This window comes from Phalacrocorax aristotelis, chromosome Z, assembly GCF_949628215.1.
Source record: "Phalacrocorax aristotelis chromosome Z, bGulAri2.1, whole genome shotgun sequence".
NCBI lineage: Eukaryota > Metazoa > Chordata > Aves > Suliformes > Phalacrocoracidae > Phalacrocorax > Phalacrocorax aristotelis.
In genome coordinates, this window is record NC_134311.1 from 68,601,979 (window position 1) to 68,627,749 (window position 25,771).

General features: G+C 37.3%; 1 protein-coding gene across 1 annotated transcript in view; it reads right to left on the minus strand.

The window, feature by feature from the left end:
* The window catches only part of SLC1A3 (solute carrier family 1 member 3), a 70,782-nt gene extending 49,773 nt beyond the window's left edge, over positions 1 to 21,009 (minus strand). The window contains exons 1-3 of the mRNA XM_075078778.1: positions 20,860 to 21,009; positions 19,013 to 19,287; positions 254 to 391 (exon numbers count right to left, since the gene is read on the minus strand). Of these exons, the coding sequence (XP_074934879.1) occupies positions 254 to 391; positions 19,013 to 19,193 (319 nt within the window). The 5' untranslated portion in view covers positions 19,194 to 19,287; positions 20,860 to 21,009. The remainder of the gene's footprint in view (positions 1 to 253; positions 392 to 19,012; positions 19,288 to 20,859) is intronic.
* Positions 21,010 to 25,771: the final 4,762 nt, after the last annotated feature.

Consider the following 25,771-nt stretch of genomic DNA (forward strand, 5'->3'; position numbering starts at 1 on the left):
TCAGCTTCATAGCAGCTACATATAGTAACTTGTACAATTAGATTGTCTTGGAATTCGGAAAAGTATTTTTAGTTTCTTTGTATATTAATTCAAACCTTTTGTTACATTGTCTCTAAAACAGCAATAGCAAAGGTATCACCTTCTGGAGGTTATAACACTTGTAAGACATGGAATATTCATTTTTTTTACGATTTGGTGTGTGCACTCTTAATCAAATTATTTAAAAGAACAAAAAAAAGTTTCTTTTTTTTACCTGTGACTAAACTGGATACAATTAGTGGTAGGACCAGCATCTGCAGCATTCTCATGAGTAGTTCTCCTGGAAATGAAAAGTACTTGACTTCCCGATAGCTCATCTTATATGATCGGAGAGAAAATCCAAGGATTACACCTGAAGAGAGGGAAAAGATATCATGACTTATTCTTCTAAAGTAGTAGTGACATCTGAACACGAATATCTGTATAGTACTTACTTGACATATGTGATTGTAACATGCAGTTTTTATTATGCCCCAGATTGCACTCCTGATTTGCTCTCTCAAATATCCACTACTATTATGAGTACTCCTACTGAAGCCATTAAATTCTTTCTCACTCTAACAGGTTCGAAGGCTATTCATGCTGCTATTTTTTAAAATCTGGATTAATGTAAAAGTTACATCTTGAGCTTTAATGAAAAGGAAACAGTCCCTGCTACTGCACTCAACTGCTTTGACTCCTGGGATTGAATGTAATCATATATGCAATGCATATACATACTAGCTACCAACCTTCAGAAGTCTTGTCCATGCCTGTTTACTCTGTGGGGCCTGATCCTATAGATGTGCTTCAGATTGGATGAGATAACCAGGACAGACATATTTGAAAATCTCCTTGTGGTTAGCTCTTTACACAGCAAAACAGCATCAGGAGGTAAGTAGCTTTACAGAGGCCTACCTTCAGAAACACAGGCACTTGCAAAGAAGCAGCTAATCAGGGTTGAAAGGTCTTACTGGATGATTAAGTGGTGGGTTTCAATGCCTAAGGGAGTGTGGTAAGGGAGTGCCTGGATCCATTTATCTTGCTGGGAACAGATAAATGGTTCTTGAGATATATTTACAAATGGAAGCCACAGACAGGCTGACATGTGGCAACCTAAACTTCTCAGCCAGAACTTCACAGATTTTGTCCTGTACTTGGCACCAACTGCTTTATTTGCTGATTTGGTTGATTATTTGGTTAACTGACATAACTAGTTACAATTTACTGAATGTTAAATGGTTTGGTGCCTACCTGATGCAGGTTTTCTATATCCAACCAGGATCTGGAACACTACTTAACCATACAGATGGTGAAATGCAACTATCCCTCCTTCTCAGTCCTGACTCCATGTTCTTCCACACTGTCTAGTACCGGCACTTCTGCTAATTGTGGCTGCACAGAAAGTTTGATCAGAGAATTAATCCTGCTGCAAAAAGAATTTCTTTAACTGGCTTAGTTTTCAGCCAGGTCAATTCCTTGAGGAAATTTGTTTGCAAGGCTGCACAATTGTTGGTACCTTCACAAGGGAATAAATAGAAATGTGCCTTGGAGAAGACTGGCGCTGCCCTTCTTGGCAGATAGGCGGACTTAGGCTTCCTAAAAATTTTCATGAAACTGCAACTTCAGTGATGTTAGGCAGCAGAGCATTCAAATTCACTTCTAGATCATGTTAGAACTTGGTCATGTCCTGAAAATGACATAACATCTAACACTGGTTAGTTCTGGAAACTGCTAGTTCCAATTCTTAATCACTTTGTGGTTTGGGGGTTTTTAAAATCAGATTTTAGATTGGTACATCCATCCAGCAGATAATATCTTCATGCCAAATTTTACTAGCTAAAATATGCTGTTATGCCTCCTACACTAGCTTATTGCCATCTGCTGATGCAAGGAAACAGCTATGATTCTGATGTTAGTGACCCCTGTCCGACTGACCATGTTGTTAGGGACTTCAGCAGGTTAGACGAGTCCAAAAATGTCTTGTGTAGGGCAGAAAAATCTCAGTGTTACAGGGAGGGAGAAGAGTGATTAGAGCACAACTGGAACCAAGCGTGGAGTTCACACTATGGAAGAGAGCGGTGGAACTAGAACGCATTTGTTTTAGTCTTATTCATGTTCTTTAGGATCTGGTAGTCAAAGTGCATTTTGCATAAGTAGATCATAAACTGCATAGAGGAAGGGCTTCTGAATTATTAGTGATTAAAATACCTTTATTAGAGTTTCCCTCTTTTCAATAAGGTTTTAAATTCTATTGCAGTGTTACTGATTATTTGCTTTTTACATGGGAAACACATTTATCAGATATAAAGAATCCGTCTGGACCCTTTGTTTCTGCATTTAATGAGCACTACATTTTGACAACTGGGTAACAAGCAAATAGAGCTAGACCAGTTTCTTACTTGGGCCACAGTGATGCAATTAGTTCTACATGAATTAATCTCTGCACTAGTACAAAGCCTCACTGAAGTTAGTAAGGGTTTCTGAGGCTGCTATAAGAACTAGTCCTTATGCTATACTGTAAGGGCTTGATCATCTGGTCCACTACTGTCTGAGCAGTACAAAGTAGTGTAAGAGACAATCAGCATCTGAGTAGATGGCTGTTTGAATAAATAATATTGGTAGTTACAGTAAGTTTCTGAAGATCCATGTAAACCTGTTAGGCCAGAAATTATGGCTTTTTTTTTTTTCCTAAAGTGCTTTGTGCATAATTACAGGGTTGCCCAGCACTGTAGTTCACAAAAAAATTTTTGTGATGTGATAAAAATGTGCCCTGGTAGCGTATTCTGGTGAACTGGGTCAAGATGCAATAATTATGTATTCTTCAGCCTTACCCTTAGCACTGTTATTAATTTATATGCAGTCATGCCTAAGCCATAGGAACCTTTCTCTGACTTAGTTTGCCTATTGTAAAATAGGTATAGTAGTAGTTGCTTCACAGACGTTTCGGAAAATTTTGTTCGCATAGCGATCTTAGCAGTGCAAGAGGAATTTAAGCAAATGATTTCCTCATTGTAGTCTGTGACAATGAAACAAGAACTGCATGATTTTACCAGTCTCTCTTGATTTTGTAATATACAGAGATGAAACTTTATTTTCTGTTCTGAGTTTAAATACCTAGAGGTAATACCATCATGTCTCACAAAGTTTTAACAACAAAACTTATGAACTTGAAACAGAAAAGTCAAACTTGGCAAGGTAGCTTTTAATTCTTTGAATTCACTTCTCAGAACCTACATTCACAGGCTTTAAATAGTGAGATGACAGCATACAATGATGATTTAAAGATAGGCACAGTGACAAAGTGTCAAAATAAAATTGGGCAGTAAGACCTGGTAGAACATACTAAACCTTTGGAAGATATATTTGCAGTATTTAAAAAACCATCCATGTCTGTTTGTGTGTAGTAAGAGCTGTGCTTAGCACCCTCCATGATCAAGACTGAGAAGATTAAATACTGGAGCTGGCCTTTCTCAGTAAAAGTTTCAAGTTTCTGATTAATTCTGAAAATTGTAAGGGAACAAAGCCGTGTGTGAAACAAGCTCCTACAACCTGTTGTGCAGGTTTCTGCATACCCTTTGTAACAGAAAAGAACAACTAATCAACGCTATCAGAGCCTGACTTCTCAAACGCTAAATAGTGTACCATTTCTGCACTGCAGGGAAGAGTATCTTTCTCAACAGAATTTTTTAGGCTTTTTCTGGACAAAAATCAGTAGTGCTTGTTTAAGTTAAGGAGCTGAATTCTCTACATGTGTATACAGTGGTTGTATGACAGATCCAAATTGCTGAATAATCTAGACAGTTCATAATGAAGAAGCAAATCAGATTAGATTTATAAAAATTTTTTTGAGGCATTCTGTCAATGATATAGTAAAATTTATGGAAACGTTGGTTTGCAGATAATCCTGATGACAGTCAGAACAATCCTTCAACTAAACCACTTTATTGCATTTTTATACCAACGTAGATGTTAAAAATAAAATTCAATCTGTATGAATGCATTGAAGAGAATGTTTAAAACTTGAAAGGAGCAGAAGGTGAAAATAATTCTGAGAGTGATGGGAATGGGATGGAAATGGCAAAAATGGCAGATATCATTTGGTATTGCTTATTCCTAATGTAGGAATAAATTTATGAATGGCCTAGAGTTTTCAATTCTAGGATGCAGTACCAGAAAGAAAACAGCAAAGTCTTCACATCAGACTTAAAAGCTATGGGCATAGCTGTAACTGTTAAGAAACATACAACATTCTATATAAGATTTCTTAAATGGATTAACATCAAAGTGTGATGAAGTGAGCACTAAAATCAAGGTCTGAAGATGCAAGAAAAAATATATTTTTTTAATACTCAGTTTTTTAGAAATAGATTTGGTTCTTTTTGTTTTGGTTGTTTTTGGTTTTGGTTTTGGTTTTTCTTTTTTGAATTGTAGTGATCTACTAGAATATCATCAAATTCTAAATAATTTCCTAAATTGAATTTGAAAATGAACTTTAAAATCCTCCATGGGGAAAATGAAGTTCTTAACTGTATTACAGAATGCTTTGATCTCACAATGGTAGAGAGCTTGTTCACATGACTCTTTTTGTTGCACAGATGAAATAGGTTGCACACCTACACATGGGTTTAAAACACAACATCAGTTAAAAATAAAACCACCCATAACTCTTGGAAGATGAGAGATGAGGCTTTACTCAGATCTAAATGCTCATTCAAGAAGTTTAGGGAAGCTTGAATCTATCTTCTTCCTTGGCCTACTTAGAAGAATTAGATATAAAAATTTAACAAAGAAAGAGGACTGGTTATTTCACCACTTCAAATAATTAATAATTTTAAGAGAATAAGGAAGCTTCTAGCTGGCATGAAGTTTTAAAGTGAACAATAGCAGCAGTTTTGTTAAATAAGGTAAGTAATAATTTTTAAAATTAATCCTTATGAGCTTCTAGTCTCTATCTTATTTCAGAAACACACAGGAATTAAGACCATACCATTATTTGGAGTTAGTATTTTTTAAAATGTCCATGCTTCGTACCGTATTTTCATACAGAAAGTAGGAAATATAGCAGTATTACTTTTCAGTTGATCAAAAATCACTCAAGCATATTTCAAGAGGAAATTACTAGGAGATATATTCCTGAGAGTGCAAGATCTGCCTTTTCCATATTAGCACTTGCCAGTTCAACTGAAACACACGAGGAAGAGTTACATACACTTCTGTAACTCTCAAAACACTGTTAAATGAGGTCCGCTTCAATGTCCTTTCCTTTAATAGATGAGGTACAGGCTTTACTTTCTCTTTTCTGGGAAGAAATAGAAAACTTCATAATAACTGGAAAGAATATGTAAACTAGGTAGAACAGTGCACTAAAGTAACAGCTGTCAATAGTGCTTTTCCAGAAAACCTTGTAAGCAGCAAGCAAATAACATTTTATTCAACAGAGATTGGGCTAGGGTCAGTAAGAGAATTGTGCTCCTCTTAATGGGACACTGTATGTTTTTGTTAGCTGCACAGCCATTATGTTCCTGCAGAGGTCTGGAAAGAATGCTTTTGTTCTTTGGGTCTTGTTTCTGCTTAATTTGCCATTCTGTTCTGACACCTTTTCATCTAAGAACCAGTTTCAGATAAGGCTGCAACTGTAACTTGATACCAACAGGTAAATAACTTCTCTAGTGATAAGGGACACTTCAAGCTGCCGACAAAATTACAATCTTAATCTCTTTCTTTGCCTGCCACAGGAACCACCAATTCACTTGCATGCTTTCGATTTCACCCCCCACCCCATTTTTATATTGATCCTCCTCCCCACCCTTTTGTATATCACCTGCTCTTTCCTTACTTTCTGGTTTTCCTTATGTACCTAGGGAGGTATATTCCGTTTGAAATGATTTTGCTGAACCTAAATCCTAGGTACCCAACCAAAATATTCAACACCTAAATACTGCAGCAGACTTTTCTTTGTGATTGTTTTGTTACTTTTAATAATTTTATCTTAAAGATTGGCTCTTACTATGCTAATTATAGTTTAGAAGCTAACTAGTTACTTTTTTTTACTCAATTCATTATATTTAGGACTGCAGCAGAGTTACTGCTCTTAAGCATTTGAGAACTACTTCTTGTATTATACAGTAATCAGTCCTGCCTTACTACATCTCTGTCCTTTTTATTCCTAAAGGTGTAAGATTATGACCCTCTTTAAAGGTCCTTCACACAAAGTATATTTGATGGAATAAGTGCTAAAAAGCACTTCATGAGTCTTCATTCCAAAAAAGGAGAAATTGCCTTGGTTCAGGAGAGCCGGTTACAGTCTCTTATGTCCAAGTCCTGTGGTAGGCAAATAACTAAGATAAGGAAGGGTGTGTATAGCATCAAACTGAGGGGAGTAATGCCATGGAGAACATCAAGTTGATACAGCCAGGAGGAGAATACAACTTAAGCTGATCTTTTTTAATAGAATAGAATAGAATAGAATAGAATAGAATAGAATAGAATAGAATAGAATAGAATAGAATAGAATAGAATAGAATATCTTCCATTGGAAGGGACCTACAAGCCCAACCACCTGACCATTTCAGGGCTGACCAAAAGTTAAAGCATGTTATTAAGGGCACTGTTCAAATGACCCTTAAACACTGACCGGCTTGGGGCATTGACCACCCCTCTAGGAAGCCTGTTCCAGTGTTTGACCACCCCCTCAGTAAAGAAATGCTTCGTAATGTCCAGTCTAAACTTCCCCTGGTGCAGCTTTGAACCATTCCCACACACTGTCACTGGATCCCAGGGAGAAGAGACCAGCACCTCCCTCTCCACTTCCCCTCCTCAGGAAGCTGTGGAGAGTGATGCAGTCACCCCTGAGTCTCCTTTTCACCAAACTGGAGAAGCCCAAAGTCCTTACTTTAATGCACTTGTAGTTGTCAGATACTGAGATGAGCTCATTTGGGGGCTAATCAAGGGAGGACTATTTTTTACTGGGTTAGACTTCTGCCAAATTAGTTTCCTGGACAGGTTTACTGCTGTGCTAGATGATGGTGGTGTTGGTGTGATGGCAAGGGAGGGAAGAAAACATTTGGAGGTGGAAATATACAGCCAGAGACAGAGGTAGGACTGGCTTAATCAATCACAGAAACACACACTTAAGCAACCAGTTACTCTTTCTATGGCAGTCCAGAACTGGAGCTAATAGTTGGCTTAAAATGCCTTTAATTCTCTTCTTCTGAGGCTGAATTTAGAGGAAATGTTTTCCACGTGAACCTGTTTCTGTTTCAGACCTGAAGAAGACCAAGTATCAATTGGCTTTATAAACTATCTCTTAAAGCTCTCATCTGACAGAGACCCAGCAGAGAATCTCACATGTATAGGTGTATATATGTTTGTTAGTGTGGTAGGTTCCTTCTCTCTTAACTGGATGATTTGTGGCAGGCCTGATACTTTCTGGGAGTGCTAAAGTCATTGCCCACATGCTAAAAAGTCTACTGTGCATGCACACATGCACCCTGGGGCTCTCTGAGACTTCCAGACATCGAGCAATTTACCTGAAACTCCTGCTTCAATTAAGCTTTGAAAGATCAGAAAACATCTGGGCAGACTGGAGAGCTGGGCAATCACCAACCATATGAAGTTTAACAAGGGCAAGTGCTGTATTTTGCACCTGGGGCCCAGCAACCCTGGATGTACAGACAGACTGGTGAACGAGAGGCTGGAGAGCAGCCTCATGGAGAGGGATCTGGGGGTTCTGGCTGACGGCAAGTTGAACATGAGCCAACAGCGTGCCCTGGCAGCCAAGAGGGCCAACCGTGTCCTGGGGTGCATCAAGCCCTGCATTGCAGCCGGTCAAGGGAGGGGATTGTCCTGCTCTGCTCCGCACTGATGCGGCCTCACCTTGAGCACTGTGTGCAGTTCTGGGCACCACAGTATCTTAAGGATACAACGCTACCAGGGAGTGTCCAGAGGAGGGCCACGAAGTTGGTGAAGAGTTTAGAGGGGAAGCTGTATGAAGAGTGGCTAAAGTCACTTGGTTTGTTCAGCCTGGAGAAGAGGAGACTGTGGGCAGACCTCATCACGGTCTGCAGCTTCCTCAAAAGGGGACGAGGAGGGGCAGGTGCTGATCTCTTTTCTCTGGTGACTAATGATAGGACCTAAGGGGATGGCAGGAAGTTGTGTCAGGGGAGGGTTAGGTTGGATATTGGGAAAAGGTTCTTCCCCCAGAGGGTGGTGGAGCCCTGGAACAGGCTGCCCAGGGAGGCAGGAACGGTGCCAAACCTGACAATATTCAAGAAGCACTTGGACAACGTCCTCAGAGACACGGTGTGAATTTTGGGGTTGTCCTGTGCAGGGACAGGAGTTGGACTCGATGACCCTTGCAGGTGGCTTCCAACTCAGGACATTCTATGATTCTGTGGTTCTACGATCAGGCAAAAAACCTCCAATTCCACTTGGACAGAATTCTAAGGCTGTAAACCAAGACATGTCCAGAGAAAAGTAAATGTAAAGTGAAGTAAGAGTTACATTGATGTCAAAGAGTTGTTTCCTGCATCCAAAGAGAAGTCAGTGTGTTACCTTTGCTCAGGGGTCATGAGAGTGCCATAGTGCTCTCAGCTACACTGAGGAGACAGAGCTGCAGTGTGTCAGGAACATGGGCCTCCTGAACCTGTCCCTGAAGATTTACTTTATCCAGCAAGAACTATTACCGTCCAAAAAAATCACATCAGACTTCTAACATCATTATTAAGTTACAATCTGCAGAGATCCAGAGACATTTTCTAATATTAATGTATTTTATAGGAATTTAGATCTAGATTAACATAGATACATAGGCACTTAATTTGTAGCTCAAAATTAAGACACTTAAAACCTCTGCCTGCCACTGCCTATCTCTGGAGGCACCTGAACTCCTGAAACATCTTTATAGCTATGACTGGGCACCTGCATGTTGGTTTTACTTGCAGATGCAGCAGCCCCTCCTTGGATTTTGTGGACAGAGGCATAGAATCGGAATAGGGAGTCTGAAGCTGTAGGGAGGAACTGATATAACTAAGGAATGGGTAAAATCACTGGCTTATGAGGTATTGCCTAAACCAGGACACTTCTTATAACAGCACATAACAGTTATAACTTCTTCAACAGCATCTGAGTGCTGTTAAAAGTGTTTTTTAAAAAATTACAGAAATCTGTCCTTTGCCACTTCTTGGCTCCAGTACCACACTCATACATTTTTCCCTTCTCTCTCTAGTTATTTGGTTCTTTTGCCCTTCTTCCCCAGGTAGGAGGCAATTTTCTTCCTTTGAGAACATGTAAAAAAAAAATATAATTCTCTTTTATCCAACTTCTGCTTCTCTGTTTGCTTTCAAATTTGTTCTTTATTTTTATTTCCTTGTTTTCCTTGAACTGTTTCTGTATTTGTTTACCAATCATCTTTGATTTCTCTTTGGTTGTTATTTATAAGGCAAGTAGAGAATTTGGAATGAAGAAGAGTTTTTACTGCTGGTACTGAAGCAGGCTGTTCTTTGTGGAATAGGGACATTATTCCTGATTTCATCCTCAGACAAAAGACTTTATTGAAAGACAAACTACTCCTAGTTTATGTACTCTTATTAGTCTCTGAGCTATAGAAAAAACACTTTTGATGCAAAAACCCCCAAATAATTCCATCAAAATTCAGGAATTCTGTCTTACTATGAATATAAAAAGATCAGGCATTCAAAATATATGCCAGATTGTATTTTGTGTTGTTTAGAATCATTGTACTACTCAGTGCTTTACAAAGTAACTGTAATAACTGTGTTTTATCATGCCTGGGTTTACTTTTCTGCTTCACCTTCTTGTCTAATGTTGATGTTTTTACTGACATGAAGAATAGTTCACAAGAGAGATCTGCTTTCTTAAAGTTTACATAGCTCCTTTCTTACCTTTACATTTCTTTCTTTCCTGTTTTTCCTCATCTAGACGCAGACATAGTCCTTAACAGCACCAAATTCTTTCTCTCTACTACAGTTTCAGCTACTCAGCTGTATTATTTTGTATTTTTAACAGTATAGTAGTACTGAGAAATTGCAGTCAATAAGACTGAGATCCCTCAGTACCAAGAACTTTGTGCAAACATGGTCAGAAAACAGAGCTCTACTCTGAAGAACTTCTAGTGTAGTTTAACAGAGAGCCTGAGGTTAGACCTTGATAGTTGCCTTCAGTTGTGTGTTTAATTCCACCTTAGACATACACTACAATACAGTTCATTGTAGGCTTGGCTTCCTTGATATGCAGTTTTACACCATCATTTGTGGGACATTCAAATTATGCATTCATATCTCTATGGAGCTAGCCCAACTTTTCATTCCTACAAAACCACCTGTTAATTTAGCTTAGTGTTGATAGTCTAAATCTGTAACTGAGACGTTTGCTACAGAGGATTAAGTATTTTGTTGAATCAATATACTGATGCCAGAGCTGTTTGGGTCATGGAACATAACTTGTGGCAGACACTGTTACAAGATGTTAAAGAATCTTTTTTCCCAGTATTTTGCTGTCACATGCAAACAACCTGGGCAAACTGAGAGGAAGCATTTCCCGTTGTAGAATACAAGACTTTTGCCATATCAGGTATAAGCATTACCAGAATACTTCATTTATGACTGATTTATCATTCAGTGAATTCTTTTGATAAAGAGATCAGCGTCATGACTGAAATTCATGGAATCATGTTACCACCTTTTTAAAAAGATAGCTAGGATGTTTTCAGCCCCTAGCTGTTTGATTTTGTTAGTTGAGCCTCCACATCCCTAAAAACCTCAATCTGACTATGAAACTATTCATAGCTAGAACCTTCCATCTATTTAGTTTGCTGGTCAACAGCCTCTTTCAACACAAGATTTTCCAAAAGTGCTTTATTTCAGTTGATTAAAAAGAGGTCTCATGCCTAACTTCTGAGTAAACTCAACTGAAGGATGTGTTGTAACACAGAAGATTAATTTAGATGTAGCCTCTGTACAGGTTATGATACCTCTCTTCTCACTGCTAGGTGTTATTCAGAATGGTGGAATTTCCCTATCTCAAAGGTGACAAAAATGGCAAAGGGAAACTGGCACCTGGAACCATACTTAATTACATAGTAAGAATCTGAGTCCAAACTGTGACCTCTAAAGTCTCTCTAGATAGTCCTGCATATCTAAGAGATAAAGCCTTTCTAGCTTAGTTCTGCAAATCTGTAAAGTTAATGCGCGCTTCTATGTTTGTTTTGGGAGACCCCTCACTTACTGTTCTGCTTGCAGTTTTCTCAGAATTGCCATGACCTAAACATGTATTTGCCTAATTCCTGGCTAAGTCCTGGGGATCTAGAGACTGAATATGACTGATGCATGTAGAGAATCACTTGGATTTGGGATGCCTTTTCTTCCTGGTCTTGCTCAAATGATTACTTCACAAGCTGGGGCTCTGTGTTATAGATGAGTGTTTTAGCCATTAGGTTAAAGCATCATGCTGCCTTTTGCTCTCTTGGCGTATGCATTTGCCATTAGAAATCTTGCATTTCCTTCTGCCTGATGACACAATTTTGAAAGGAATGGTAGAATTGTGTCCTCCTGTAACCTGCCTTTTGAAGGAAAAGAGTAAGCCATTTCCTCAAGCGCTGACACCATTCCCAAGGTGAAGACTCTTGTGCTTCTGGATCTTGACTGGATGAAAATATCTGACACGATCCTGACTCACTCAGAAAGGAGTGGGAGTAGGAATGCGAACCTGTTTGTTGGTTTTTTTTTTTCCCTCCTGGCAAGTTTTAGGTAGTAATATGCTTAGCTTGTGGACTTGTGGGGTTACACTTTTGAGTCTCCTAGCTCTCTCTTATGCACTAAAAAGACACCCAGCTCTGAGATTTGGATTCCATATGCAGCCTCTTTTGCTTATGATTTAGGCTTTGAAGGACTAGATTGTACATCCATGTCTGTTTGACGTACGTATTCTCAAGTCAAAACTGTTTTAAAAGATATCAAAGCATATGCAGCAGCCTTATTTATCAACTGTCTTTGGTTAGTACTCCCAGGAATTCCCTGATTAATGGTCCTGCTATATTCATACAATGGCGATTTTATTAATTTATTTAATTTAGTCATTGTGAATAGTAAAACCAGAGTATTTACTAGAGCCAGTTTGAAGCATCAGCTTATGTTGCAGTGTAAATAATGCTTAACATTTAAGCCCCATCTTTTATATAATTTTTTTGAATAAATGAGTTTTCAGTTATGCCAAATTACAGTAAATAGTGAATACCAAGCATACACTTTGCAACTGTCAAGCTGATTTCCATTTATGATCTTCTATCTATGCCAATAGAAAATACATAGTCATGTCAAATTTCAAGCAAGAAAATGCATTTCTTCAATGTATAGAACTGAACAACAATACAAAAGGTGGAAATAACTGCTGTCAAGAGAAAGAACCTGGGAGAACAGCCACAAAATATGATTAACGCTAACACTTTGTTATCCTCCTGATTCTCCTGTTATCCTTCTGGTTTTCTTTGCCTCTTTTCCTGCTTTTAACTGTTTTCCTTTTCACTGGTGTACAGTTCACTGGACCTATTATGTTCCTCTTTTGTTAAAAAATGCCTTATAAGATCTATCATCACATTTATTTTGTATGGATCTTTAAAAGTTACACACCCTGTGGTTTCATCCTGTTGATTAAATGTGTCAGTACAAGTTCAAGTTTGATGGGTTGACATAATAAATGGAATAATCCAGCTCTCAGTAAAATTTCCCTAGAATAATTTCCATTTGATCTTTCCCTATTTTCCATAGTTTCTTCCCTATTCCATACCCTTTCTTTTTTTTGTTGTTTCAATGACCAATTTAAAACTCCTTTGTCAGGAGCCTAGTTGTTTTCTAATGTCCATTGTAGACTCTGTGGCATATTCTATGAACAACACAGTTGGAGAAATCAGTATGGTAGGAAAAAATCTCTTAGCTCCTTACTATTTCTTTTTATTTATCACTTGCATGATTTATTATTGCTCCAAAGCTCCAGGTTGAACTGAGCTATAATATGCTGAGAAACAAATATATGACAAAATATGCTAAAGCCCAAGGAAGCTGAGTTGTAATCTGAAACTTAATGAAATGCACAGTCTGAAGGGAATGGACAGTAAACAAAAAAGAATTGGAAGGATGGATAGGGGTTATACCCAAGTAATGTGACTGTATGGATTATTTTATGCATTTGGTGGTTCCAGGACATCTGACTTTTTTAACAAGACATTAAAAAATAAAAAAGGAGATATCTCTCAGCTGCTGATCTAGACATCAGTGCTACAGTACAAACTATCACAATGCCTATGCTTAACTCTTACTTATTTAGCAGCCTTATTAATATACATAAAATCTAATTTATTTACCTCTCTTTAGTACTGGATGTCTTTGTATATACTTTCAACTGCACTTTATCTTGATTCACCTAAAAAGATAAGTATTTTATAAAAATATTTTTTCTGGGTATCATAAAATACCCAGAAACAGATTATTTCAAGAAATTATGTGATAAATTTAAGACACATGATCAAAAGTTTTAGGAATTCATAAACAACCAAACGTGCCATCTTCAGCTACACCTTCATCGTGGCCAACTCAAAAGCATTCCAGTGCAGATGACAACTCATTCTAGCTTTGCAATAGCTAGGGTGCTAGTAAGGTTCTAACAACTTTAAACATTTACTCAGCATACAAATCATTGGCACCTTGCTTATGATTTTGTGGAGCTTTGCAGTCATAGTGACTATAGTGCACACATGCTGAAAAGTGGAAAGGACTGGCAAGCCCTAATACTAGTTCATTTGATGCTGAAATGTCTTTTTGTCCCTTTGATGCTCAAAACAAAGATTTTTTTTACAGTCTTTGAGATGACCACTGTTTCTGTTGTAACATATCTTTTGATAGCATGATTGCCATATTCTACTGGCATTCAGGAAATTTTCTTGTAAAACCACTGAGAAACCATGTAAACATCCTAAATGTCTCATGCAGGTACTATCTGGCATTCCACCCAGGTTAGCCTTGAAATCTGCTTTGTGATGCGTTATTGCATAAATAAATTTAAACTTAATTACTAGGGTGAGTTTTGAGAATATCACCTTCCTTTTCACAAGCTGTATGCAGGGTACAGTGAATGTGTGTTTCTCTGGACTGTTTTGTGATGACTTAGACATACTGTTTTCGAACATCACTTTGCAAGTCCACTGATTTGACGATTTAGAGCAATTAAGAAGGCAGTAAGGCTATATTTACCACATTTTGTATCTATACTTTAGTGTTGTTACTCTGTGGCATGTATGGCAGTCCAACAACCTGTGCTGTAACTTTTCAGTTACACCAGAGTGTATGATAAGAAATTAAGATTATCATAATAAATTAACATTATTTTATTTTGCAAGAAACTGCTAAACTAGTGTACTGTTCATATTTCACTACTGGCTACTTAATAGCAGAATTAATGTTCTTTGTATTGCTATAGGTTTTCTCCTTTTTGAAAAGGATCATCATCTTTGAATTTTTAAGTGTTACTCTGGATCTTACAGTGTCTGTTTATGTTTTTTTTCTCTAAAATGATAACTATTTCTTAACTTCAAAAAGAATTAAAATTTTGTTTAGCAACTTTTTTAGAGTATTACTTAGGAAGCTTTTGTGCTGGGCAGGCTCTTTAGGAGAGCACTGGGACAGAGGCAACCTCTGAGTTCAGCATAAATAGAATTAATTTCTCCTTAGCTGTCCCCAAACTGTCTTGATTTTCTTGTATATATCTTAATCTTTTTTATAGTATCATATTTCTCTCATGTTTTAACATATTGTCTCATCTAGGACTCACCTTCCACAGCTGTTTCTCCTAGAGTGATGGATCTTTGCTTTGTTGTCAGGCAAATTTTGCCAAGGCTGCCTTAGGCACTCTTATCGTGTTCATTGTTGGTGTGTAATGGGTCAAATACCCTTCTCTGGGTATGTCAGCCTCAGACTTCAGTGGATACTGAGGATCTGCCAGTTGCAGAAAAAATGTCACTTCAACACACAAAAGACTGTCTGTTTTGGGGGTGTTATCCAGGATTCTGTCTACCTTTTCAGACTTGTACCACTTAGGACTCAGTTTAAACTATTCAGACAAGGAGTGTGTTGAGATAGGAGAATCTGCTACTCTGCACAGCTTTTCACTGTTCAGATATTTTAGGGCTTTTGTGTCTAGTTTTTTTTTTCCTTCTGTACTGTGAAGGATCATCTGTGGGCTTTATTTAACTCTGTTTCTTTTCAGAGACATAGGGACATAGGCAATACCTATCTCTCCTAACTTCTTCCTACACTTTTAACTAAGTTTTTCTATAACGATGGAAAGTTTTGGAATCTTACATATGGTGCATGCTATTGTAGAACAGATGTTGTATGGGCCTATCTACATTTCACATCTATTGTGAGGTTGCCCGCAATTACAGAGACCAGGTTCAATGACACAGCCAGTCCTGTGCTCCCTTCAGTGGGCAGGTAGCCAGGAAACAGAACTAGATCCATCTCCATGCCTCTTGAATGTCCCAGTGGACAACTGCAGCATATAACTTCAGCAGTGTAAAGAGGATTTTAGCTAATGATTTGGAGCTATAATGGCTTCATAACTATGTAGAAATTGCTTTTTATAGTACTTGCTCCACAACATTCCTCTACTTCACTGAGCCCCTCAATTAAAACTATTTCTCTGTGAACAGCTTTTCAGGACCTCTGTTCAGCAGCTTTGTGTGTCTCAATCTTACCTTCAGTACAAGTTCATAATCCACAGGAGATTCTTTGGCATTTAGGAGTCCTGCCTAAAGTCTCAACTCCTGTGGCATTTTGGAAACTGGGAGGTGAGTAGCAGGGAATCAAGACAGTCTGCTGAAGGAAGGGTGTCTGAAAGGAAGGCATTTTGGGGACAGGGTGATGGAGCTAAGTAGCGTGGGAGAGAGGCCACTGCCTGAGATTTTGCCAGTAATTTGGCTAGCACTTCAAAGTTTGTAAGACTTCCTGCAGATTTTCCATGAGCCACCATGACCCCCAGCCTACCTTAAGTTACTCCTGGCATCATGACACTGAATTTACCGGTGGTCAGCTTCCCAAACTCACCTCATATAATTGTTCTCATCTATTGGCTCTTGCCAAGAACCACTGCTGAAAACTAATGTGGTATTTCTAGGTGTACCAGAAGGATCTGCAGAACTGAATCATAACTCACTATTGACCATGCTTTCCTCCAAACTTCTCAAAGGGCTTGAAAGCAGTTTAAATTTCACTGAAAATAGCAGCAACAATGATAAAGACAATGTGCTAGACAGACCCTATCTATGCAGAACGTGAAGTCAGAAGGACCTTTCTTGAGGTTTTTGGGAAATTAATAATAGTGCTAAGTAATCATGTGAATGTGAATCTCCATTCTGTCTGCAAAATATCGGTATGCAACACAAAGAAATGTATATTGCAGCTGCCCACTTCATAACAAAATGCATATTTCCACAGACACACTCAAGTGCCTGCTATAAACTACAGTCCTGAAACTGGACTAAGACATATGATCCTATCCACTTAACCTCCACCAGCATCAATCCCCCACAGCAAAGAAATGGGAAATGTTCTACGAAATAGGCTTTTTCATATCAGTCCCTTGACAAAAGAGGCCTGAAAGAAATGTTTCTGAAGAAATGTTGCTCTTTTTAAAGCTAAAATTTTCCTTTTCCTGAGTTTAGTCTTTACGCAAATTGCTGGACTGACAGTCCTAAAAACTGATATCATCTGTCTGGTTAGATTATAGAGAGCGTTAAACATCATTTCTTGTAAATGATACAACCCAAGCCTGAGAATAATTTGGTTTCCACTACACTCACATCAAAGCAACTCTGATGAGACAGCCAGTGGTGCTAATTGGTGTGTTAATTTCGCAATGTTGATTACTGTCTGCTAGGAAAGGGGTCAAACCCACTATCTGATTTTTCACAATCACCAAACAACTGAGAGATTGTAACAATTTAGTCCTTGTCAAACTAGACACATGGAGTTCAACCACTGACTGTTTTCCAAACTCTTTAGCCATCTGTTCCCTACTTCTGAATATTTCCACAATAGCAAAAAACTCTCCAAAAGACCCAAATCTTACCTTTTTTTTGAGCTACCAAGTGTGGACTTACTGTTCTAATTGTGTATATGCTGTAAAATTACACCAAAAATAACAAATGTGATAAAATTTTGGAATATTCCATCGTACTAATGAGAAGACTTTTTTCCACATATTGCATCAGATATGTCTACAGGTTCATGAGCAAAATTGGAGCAGCCAGCTCATCCTAGGCTCCACAGTTTCATTAGTTCTCCATCTTGTGTTCCAGCCTTACTGGCACTTGGCCATTGCTGTAGGTGGTAGTGGAGCTGTGGGCTGTTGTTTGTCACTAGTCATCAAAAGCTAATTGGAACATTCAATAACAGTTACAACACTTGTCCAGCCTACATTTCTGTTCCCACATTGCCAAATTTATGGAAGTCACACTGGAGCTAAATGACAGTGAAAAAATTGCAAGAGCACATTGGTTTTGTGCAGTATAGACAAGTGCCAATCTAAGAATTGCATTCCTTTGAGGCTGGACTGTGTTTCAAAGCCTGCTTAATTTGTTCTGTCTTTCCTGACCATTGTAGATAAAATGCCTAAATTATTTAGCCCTGATATTAATGGGGTTTTTGCATTGAACAGATTCTTATTTAGGAATTAAAAGCACTTGTGAACAAATACTGTTGATAAATATGAGAGACTGACATTTCTGTTATAGCAACGAATTATTTACCAATATGCAAATTCACAAAATTATCTTCCAGAAAAAGACCATCAAACCTGAAATTAATTTAAAATAACCCTAGAAATCTGGTATCAAGCAACAATATTAGTAAACACCTAAAATTTTAATTCCTAAAACAGCTGTAGAAATATAGCAAGCAGGTTTATATGGAATAGCATTATTAAGGACATTAGGGCCTACACAGGTGTAGGATATATACCCTTATCTTTAGGTGCTAACATCTGGATTTTCATGAGCAGATTCATAGTTTTATATTTTAAACTAATTAGAAAATAAAAATGAAAGTATTATAGTAAAGCCGTAGTGTTCTTGTTCACACAATAAAGAATGGTGTTTCATACAGTATCATTTAGAAAACCTGTAGTTAAAGGAAAACTACCAAAAGTGATCACAAAATTGTGAAAAGGAGAATTTAAAAACTTTACACTTTTCTCAGATGATTCTCTTTCTAATGTAAATTCAAAATGTGTAGCAATATATTAAATTTACATTTTGGTGCATTCCAAATCTAAATACCATTTGATGTTCTGGATTCCTCTCCATATACTCTAAGAAGGCACTTAATCAGGTGCTATCTTGCAGTCCTTTGAATAAGTAGCATTGCTATTGTCGCCCCAATTGCATCTGAAAGATGCATGTGTAAGATTGTGAGTGACGGACAGAGCATAAGCTTGTACTTTGGTTTGATTGTTTTGCATTTGTCAAGGGAAAACTGAAAAGGTTGAGGCTCTAATATATACTTTTGCTTCAAATGTCACTTCATTTCATTCATTGAGGACTTCTGTTTGTCATTGCAAGGTGTTATTTTTTGATAGATTAGGTAAATAAAAGTTGCATCCTGAGCATTTTCCTGGAGCTGGCTTTGGTAGAAAAAGATTTCACTGAAAGCATTCAATTCAGTTATTATATTTGATTCTTTAAAAGAAGAATTAATAAAACAGCTAGTATTTTTCACCAAAATTCTCCTTAGGAATAGTAGAATAATTAAAATATCTCTTCCTGAAACTTTAAAATGCAGCTGTCAAAGCCAAAACTCTCCAAGCTAGAACATTCTTATCAGTGCAGAAGAATTTGGGATCTCATTTGTAATGCAAATTGACTAGGCAAATCCTCAGTGTCAAATGCAGTGGAGAACAGAATATTCCTATTGTACAAATTACTCACCAAGAATCACAGCAACAACGGTGAAGAGCACAAAGGCATTCCTCAATAAATAACTTTTAACATCATCCTTTGTTATGCTCTGCACTTTTTTTTTTGCCAAAAGTGTACGTTTCCGGACTCCTTGCTGAATGCGTTCCATCCTACTTCCAGTTTTTGGATCTTCTCCGTTACCTTTAGTCATCTGTCTTGCAGAAAGTTTTCTTTTACAATTAACTTCTGTCAATATCCCTTCAGAAAAATGGAAGACTCTTTTCTGTGGGAGGTACTGGAGAAACCTGCAAGACCAGAAAATATTGCAGTAAGAATTTAGGGGAATGATTAACAACATGTTTGCACAGAAGCAAAAATTCTTCATGTTTCAGTACAATTTATATTAGTTGTAATATCTAAGTTGTTGATAATTTTTGATAAATAGGTTCAATGACTGTTAAAAAACTCTTTGAAAGGATATATGGACTAATCAGATATGTGTCCCGCATCTTCAGAAATTAATTGGAATTGCTGTCATGCTGTAAAACCCAGGAGTATCTTTGTTTTTGCCATTGCTACAGATATCCTAATGTAAAATCAATACAATTCATAGAAGTGTAAGGTGCTATAATGTTTATAACTATGTTAGGCTTGCTTTTCATCTGTTTAGCAGATCCATATTACCTGAAAAAAAATCTAGCTCATCTTCACATTAACCATTGGAGAGAAATAGTCCTCTTGAACTGATATATTTAAAAAGTTCTGCATTTCTGATGTTTTTACATGGTTGAATGCATTGGCTGAATTCTTACTTTTCACACGGCAAAACACAGCAGGAATAGTTTCTTTATCCCTCAACCACTATTTAGAAGAGATGACTTTGACAGTTTTATGCTGATAACATTCATCTTTGAAGTGTATAAACTATCCAGAGCACGTCTGTAAAACATCAGAAGTTATATCCCACTTAGCTTATCACTTCAGACTGTAATACAAGTTCACATTGCAAAGTAATGCTTAGCTTGGCCTGAGAGCAATTATGGCGATATAATCTGATTTTAAGAAATCACACACTAAATCAACCTTAAAATGTTTTAATATCAAAAATCTTTCATCAGAACACTAATTTTCACTTTAAAATTATTTTTGTGCCTGCTTGGCATTAATATATTTAATAACGGAGCCTGCACAAATGTATTTCCCAGACTGAGAATCCCATTTTCTGAAGTCTTAGTTAATACACTGGCATGTTTTTATGAAGAAATTAGAAATTAATGAATGGATAGAGTTACTTCCACTGAAAGCTCTCTCCATTTATACACAGTCTAAGTCTAACATATCACTTTTAATAAATCTCATGCCTAAATACATTTTTTTAGGAAGCACTTAGAATATAAATACACAGGGTTTGCAAACAGCATGCTTTAAAGAACTACCATGTTGTAACAAATTTATTTGGATCGGATTTGATCACTGCTTCTACCATATGTTCCGTCATTAGCACTTCAGGGCAATATCCTGTCTGAATTTTAACAAAATGCGTATGCTTTGCTTCTTAAGAGAGTGGAAACATTCTGAGACTGAGATAGATGGTTAAGTTAGTAAGTATTCTAGCATGGACACAACTAGTGTGTGTAAGCAAGATTTTTTTCAGAACAATTAATTTTAGTATTTTAAAAACAAAAAAGATTCACTTACAGTGCCTTTTCTTTCCATGATGATTAATGCAGCTAATCTGTCCTTTATAACTTAAATTAAGATCAAGAAACAACGTGGGTCCAGCCAAAAGGATCATTACATGCAGTAACATACAAAGGCAGAGAGTGAAAAATTAAGACTTCGTAATCAAAACCCACCAAATGAAACAATCGGCTCACCTTTTCAGATCTTCAGTGTTCTAGGGACACAGTGGTAGCAGGTAAAGTAGGGGTTTCCCAGCAAATATAACAGAGCTGCAGAGTTGAGTGAGCAGGAGACAGAGAAAACTGACAATCTGCATGTGCTCCGGAATACAGCAACTTACTATCGCTGTAACTTAAGGAAAGGGGAGGAGACTGTTAGCCCAACTCTGAAAAAAAAATAAAAACACATCAGAAGAGAGGGGAAAGCTGAGCTTCTGGAATATTGATTAGTCTTGGCACAATGAAAGCAAGGTCACTTTCTTTGTTTTCCCTTTTAGACCACTTTCACGCTTTGTCAGTTCAGCTTTGTTAGAAATGCAAAATCAGAACCGAGGAAGAATTAAAGGATGGCGCACAAACACACAGAGCAAGGCAGGCTGGAGCGCTTCTTCATTAGATATTCCAGACTGGAAATCTGAAAAGCCTAAGCATAATTATATAACACTATCCCTGTGCTTTTTAAAATAAATCTTAAAATACATGAGCAGGCTAGTTTCTTCTAAAAAGAGACGCGGTGTGAGGCTATCATGTATTTTCTAATTCTTAAAGACGGTTATTCATGTTCTACTCTTCCCAGGGTGGGGAACCAGACATATCTTTCAGAAGCAACTGGAGCATTATCAAGAATAGAGAAAAACATAATCAGTTATAATTCTTTGTATGTTTCTTGTAGATATTCAAAACACATGATGAGACTTGCCTCTTGTTTAGCAATTCAGACTCACTGGTACTAAGCCCCATTCAGCCTGTTTCAATAGCATGGAATGAATGATGAAGGGAAAAGCATAAAACATCCAGTTTTGAGAAATAAGTAGCCTTCACTATTTTTAGCATTTAAAAGTTTGTACTAGTGAAAAGATATTTGCAGAGGAGCGTCAGGGGAATTCCCAAAGACCTTCTTTCACCTTTTAAAGGAACATTTTCATTTTAAATGTTGGTAAAGCCAGTCTAAAATATTCAATAATTATATTTCAGTGCACCTTTCAGAAAATTTTATAGTGTATTTCCTTATAAGATGAACAATTTCTACAAATGTATGCTAAACATACAATGTAAGAAGTTTGTTCATAGATGATGTGGCTTTTAATTCCTCCCCCCACCCCCGAAAGTAATTTTAAGTTTACAGAAATAATCTTATATACTAGACACACAAAAAATAGTTAGATATGAAACAAAATTAAGAGCAGTGTTAATTCCACACTAATGGAATTCACAGTAATGGTTTTGCTAAGTTGTTTTCTAAATCAAATGTGCTTCAAATAATTTATAATGTAGAGAAAAATAATCTTACAGTATAACATAAACTTGCTCATCATTAAGGTAGGTTTGAGATTGAACTGTGTAATATGGAATCTTGATCTTAGGTATGTAACTTAAGAAAGAAAGTAAGCATCTAAATTAAGTTATTAATTTCCTTTAGAAAGCAAGAAAAAATGTTGACAGCTTTTGCTGCAAAGACAGAACACACATGCTGTATTTTCTTATACCTGGCAGCTTAAACATCTAACTCATTCTTATTTTTCATGGTGCAGTTTTTAAATACTTATCTCCATTTTTCCTGGAGATGGGAACTGACCTCTCAGCTGACCTTCGGCCTTTAGTGATCTGCTTGTTTGATCTTTCTTTTTGGAGTATGGCATGCTTTCTGTGAAACCTCCCAGATAAGGACTTCATTCTGCCCTCTGTTCATATGAATAGTAATATTCCAGTTGCTTTAATGGGACAGGCATCAGGTCCCAAATGAGGTGATCCTAAAGTGTGTCATCATTTAATGTTTTCATTAATAATTAAGTCTATGGAAAACAAGGGTAATCCTGTGAGAGATTTACCTATTCAGTGAGACAAAATGAAAATAGACAGTAAGCAGCTGTACAGCTTCCTTAACCTCAGTAGTGATACTTCTATTAGCTCTCATGAGCAACAGGCATTATTACACAATGCTTAGAAAAACAGAGCTTTTTGGCAACATGTTATTGTTCAAAATTTTCTCTCTGTCTATTTTCCTCTCTCCTTCCTTTCCTGACATCCATTTCTTTTAGTGATTTTAGCTTTGATGGTAAAATAAGGAAACTATACTATATAAAGAGTATTATCCTTTATGTTACAAAAAATAGTAATAAATGAGTCACTGTTCATAGTACAGTGTTACCCTGCAATACATGAAATTACAATGCACTGGAATTTCCTTTTACATATACAATAGGATTAACAGAATTACTACACAGTATTTAATACTAGGACTAGGAGAAATTTAAAGTGTTACTGGTTAAGTGCTTCTATGTGTAGTGTAATTTTCAGTAATATTATTACTTTCTAGGAAGAGCAACTTAAAACATAAATGTTACTAGAAACACTGTGGACTTCAGATTGGATCAGCCAACACTAAGAATACACAAAAGATTTGGTATGTTTTGTGGAGTAACACAGAGCAGCAGTCATTGGTGTTACCACCAATTTTACACTGACAAAATAATTTCTACATGTGTCAGGGTTTTATTCATAAAAATCAACAGCAAATGACCTAAGGCCTTGATGAGCCTGTCTGTATTGTCCTATTAGCTGAGCACTCTACTTTGTGCTTTGAGTTTTGGCTTCAGCCCTTCTTTGACCATGCACCAGGTGGCTTGGAAAGCAGGGAAGTGCAAGTATAGGGTAAGGACTGACTTTAATTTGAACCTTGTTGAAATGAGCTTTTTAACATTCCAAGTAACTCAGTCTCCACATTAATAAATCAGCACTATTAATACTGTCTGCATCTTTGAAGTTCTGGAGTTTTAGGTAAAAGTTCAATGAAGTATTGTTGAAACCACTATGGCAAAACTGGAATAAAATTCTTGTGAATTAATATGTTTATTAATGGTAAATTGTTTATCGGTATGTCCCCAGTCTTTAATTAAGTTAGACAAAATAAGAATTTATATGATTCCCTTGCAAGCTCCAATCCAGCTTAGAGCTGTTAATTACCATTATACCCTGTTGTACCAATGGAGAAACTGAGTCTCTAAGAGGTCAAACCTAATCCATACAAGTTAGAAAATAGTTGGCAGAGCTAAGACACAGCCTTAGGCTCTTCAGTATTTCCACAGGACCACAGTATGGGGTTTTTTATCCTGACACACTTGATTGGCTCTTGCTTTTTTGACTGTGGTAAAATGAGTATGAGAAATTGAGGTTTGGTGTTTGTTTCTTTTCAAATCTCTTTATCACAGTGAGATTTGACAAATACCACAGTTTAGCCTGCCAAATGTGAAAAATATACTTCATTTTTTATTAAGACCTGATGCAGTGGAAGTCAACACTTTGCTTTATTGAAGACAGTGAGAAGAGATTGTGTGTTCTTATTTATATACTTGCGTGTGTGTTACACATGTCAAGAAAGACATAGGCTATGTTCTGTTAGCAAATACATAGAGCTGCAAGAAAAGATCTGTAGCACTGTAGTTGGTATTGAGGACATGGCATTTACAGTGTATGCACTGCAGGATTGTTACTTTGGATTACTTCTAACTTTGTTTTGTGGTCCAAACACCGGTTAGTGCTTAGTGGTTTTGCTTCTCCTAAAGGGATCCAGTTCACACCGTCTAAGACCACTCCATGATATTAATCAAAACATATTGCTGTTGGACACTTCTAGGGGGAAACTTCCTCTACTGGTTATGCTGAACTTCAGTTTATCTTTGTTACATTGCCAATCATTGGTCAAGCCCCATTATCAATAAAAATTATGTTGTAAAATGTTCTGTTGATGGTAAAGATTAAATTATTATTATAAAATGCTATTATACCATCAAAAGAACATTTCAAAAGCAAAGTGTTTTGCCTGAGATTAAGCAGAAGGATTACTAGCAATGGCCAATCTAATCAGCAGGGCTCGGATTTCTAGTCAGTGTCTCAGTACAGTCTTAATATTGCGTACTCAAACCAGCCAACAAATCCTCTTGGTCATTTTTTTTCCTACATTTCAAGGATTTGTACCATGAGAATAATTGTGATTTTATGCTTTGGAGCTCTGTCAGTTTTCAGTCAGAAGTTGTACAACAAAAATGTGTCATTCCTTTTCTGCTCTCTGAAAATTCCCAGCAGAGAAACATGAACCTCTAGTATCTCAATTCAGCATCACGGGCTGTCTGAGCCTTAACACATACTGTATGTCTGACTGCAGCTGAATAGACAACCTTGTTTCCTTTCAACACAGGGCGTCAGATCACCCACTCACTCTTGGGAGAAGGGGGAAAAGAAAAGAAGCTATACCAGCAGAGGATGTGGCTCATGAACTTTTCCCCTGTCTTACCAAGAATGTGAATGTACGTACAATGGAGCAATTCTCACCAAAGAATAGGCAAGGTTGTCTATGAAGAATGGGAGATATGATGGGATTGTGTCATTGTAAGAAATCTAATGGGATCGCATTGATAGCTGATAGTGTTTCAGATCCAAGCTGCTGCATAGTATGGCTTCACTGGCTTTCCCACAGCTAATGGCAACCACTCAAATGGGTGCTGAGGAAGAGACAGGTTCGTTTGAAAAGTTAATACAGCTTTGTGGCTAGTTACAAAAGAATGTGGCATTGGAGCCAGAATGTTGCTATCCCCTTTCTCTCAGACCCCTCTCTGTTTACTTCTTCCTGATTTCTTTTTTTTAAATACCTTTTCTCTGATCAGCTGTAAAATTCAGTAGCTTGTGAATTATCTGAGCTACTGAGAGTTCCCTGCTCTGGCTGGAAGTGCACACTGTCACGGGTGCTCTACATCAGGACCTCCAATCCCTGCTTGTCACGGTAGCAGCATGGTAAGGATCCCACATAGGTCCTATTTTGGGATAATAACCCCATTCGTGGGTGTCCCACCAGCTGCACTGTTTCCGTCTTTATTCCCTCCCAGACCGGTTG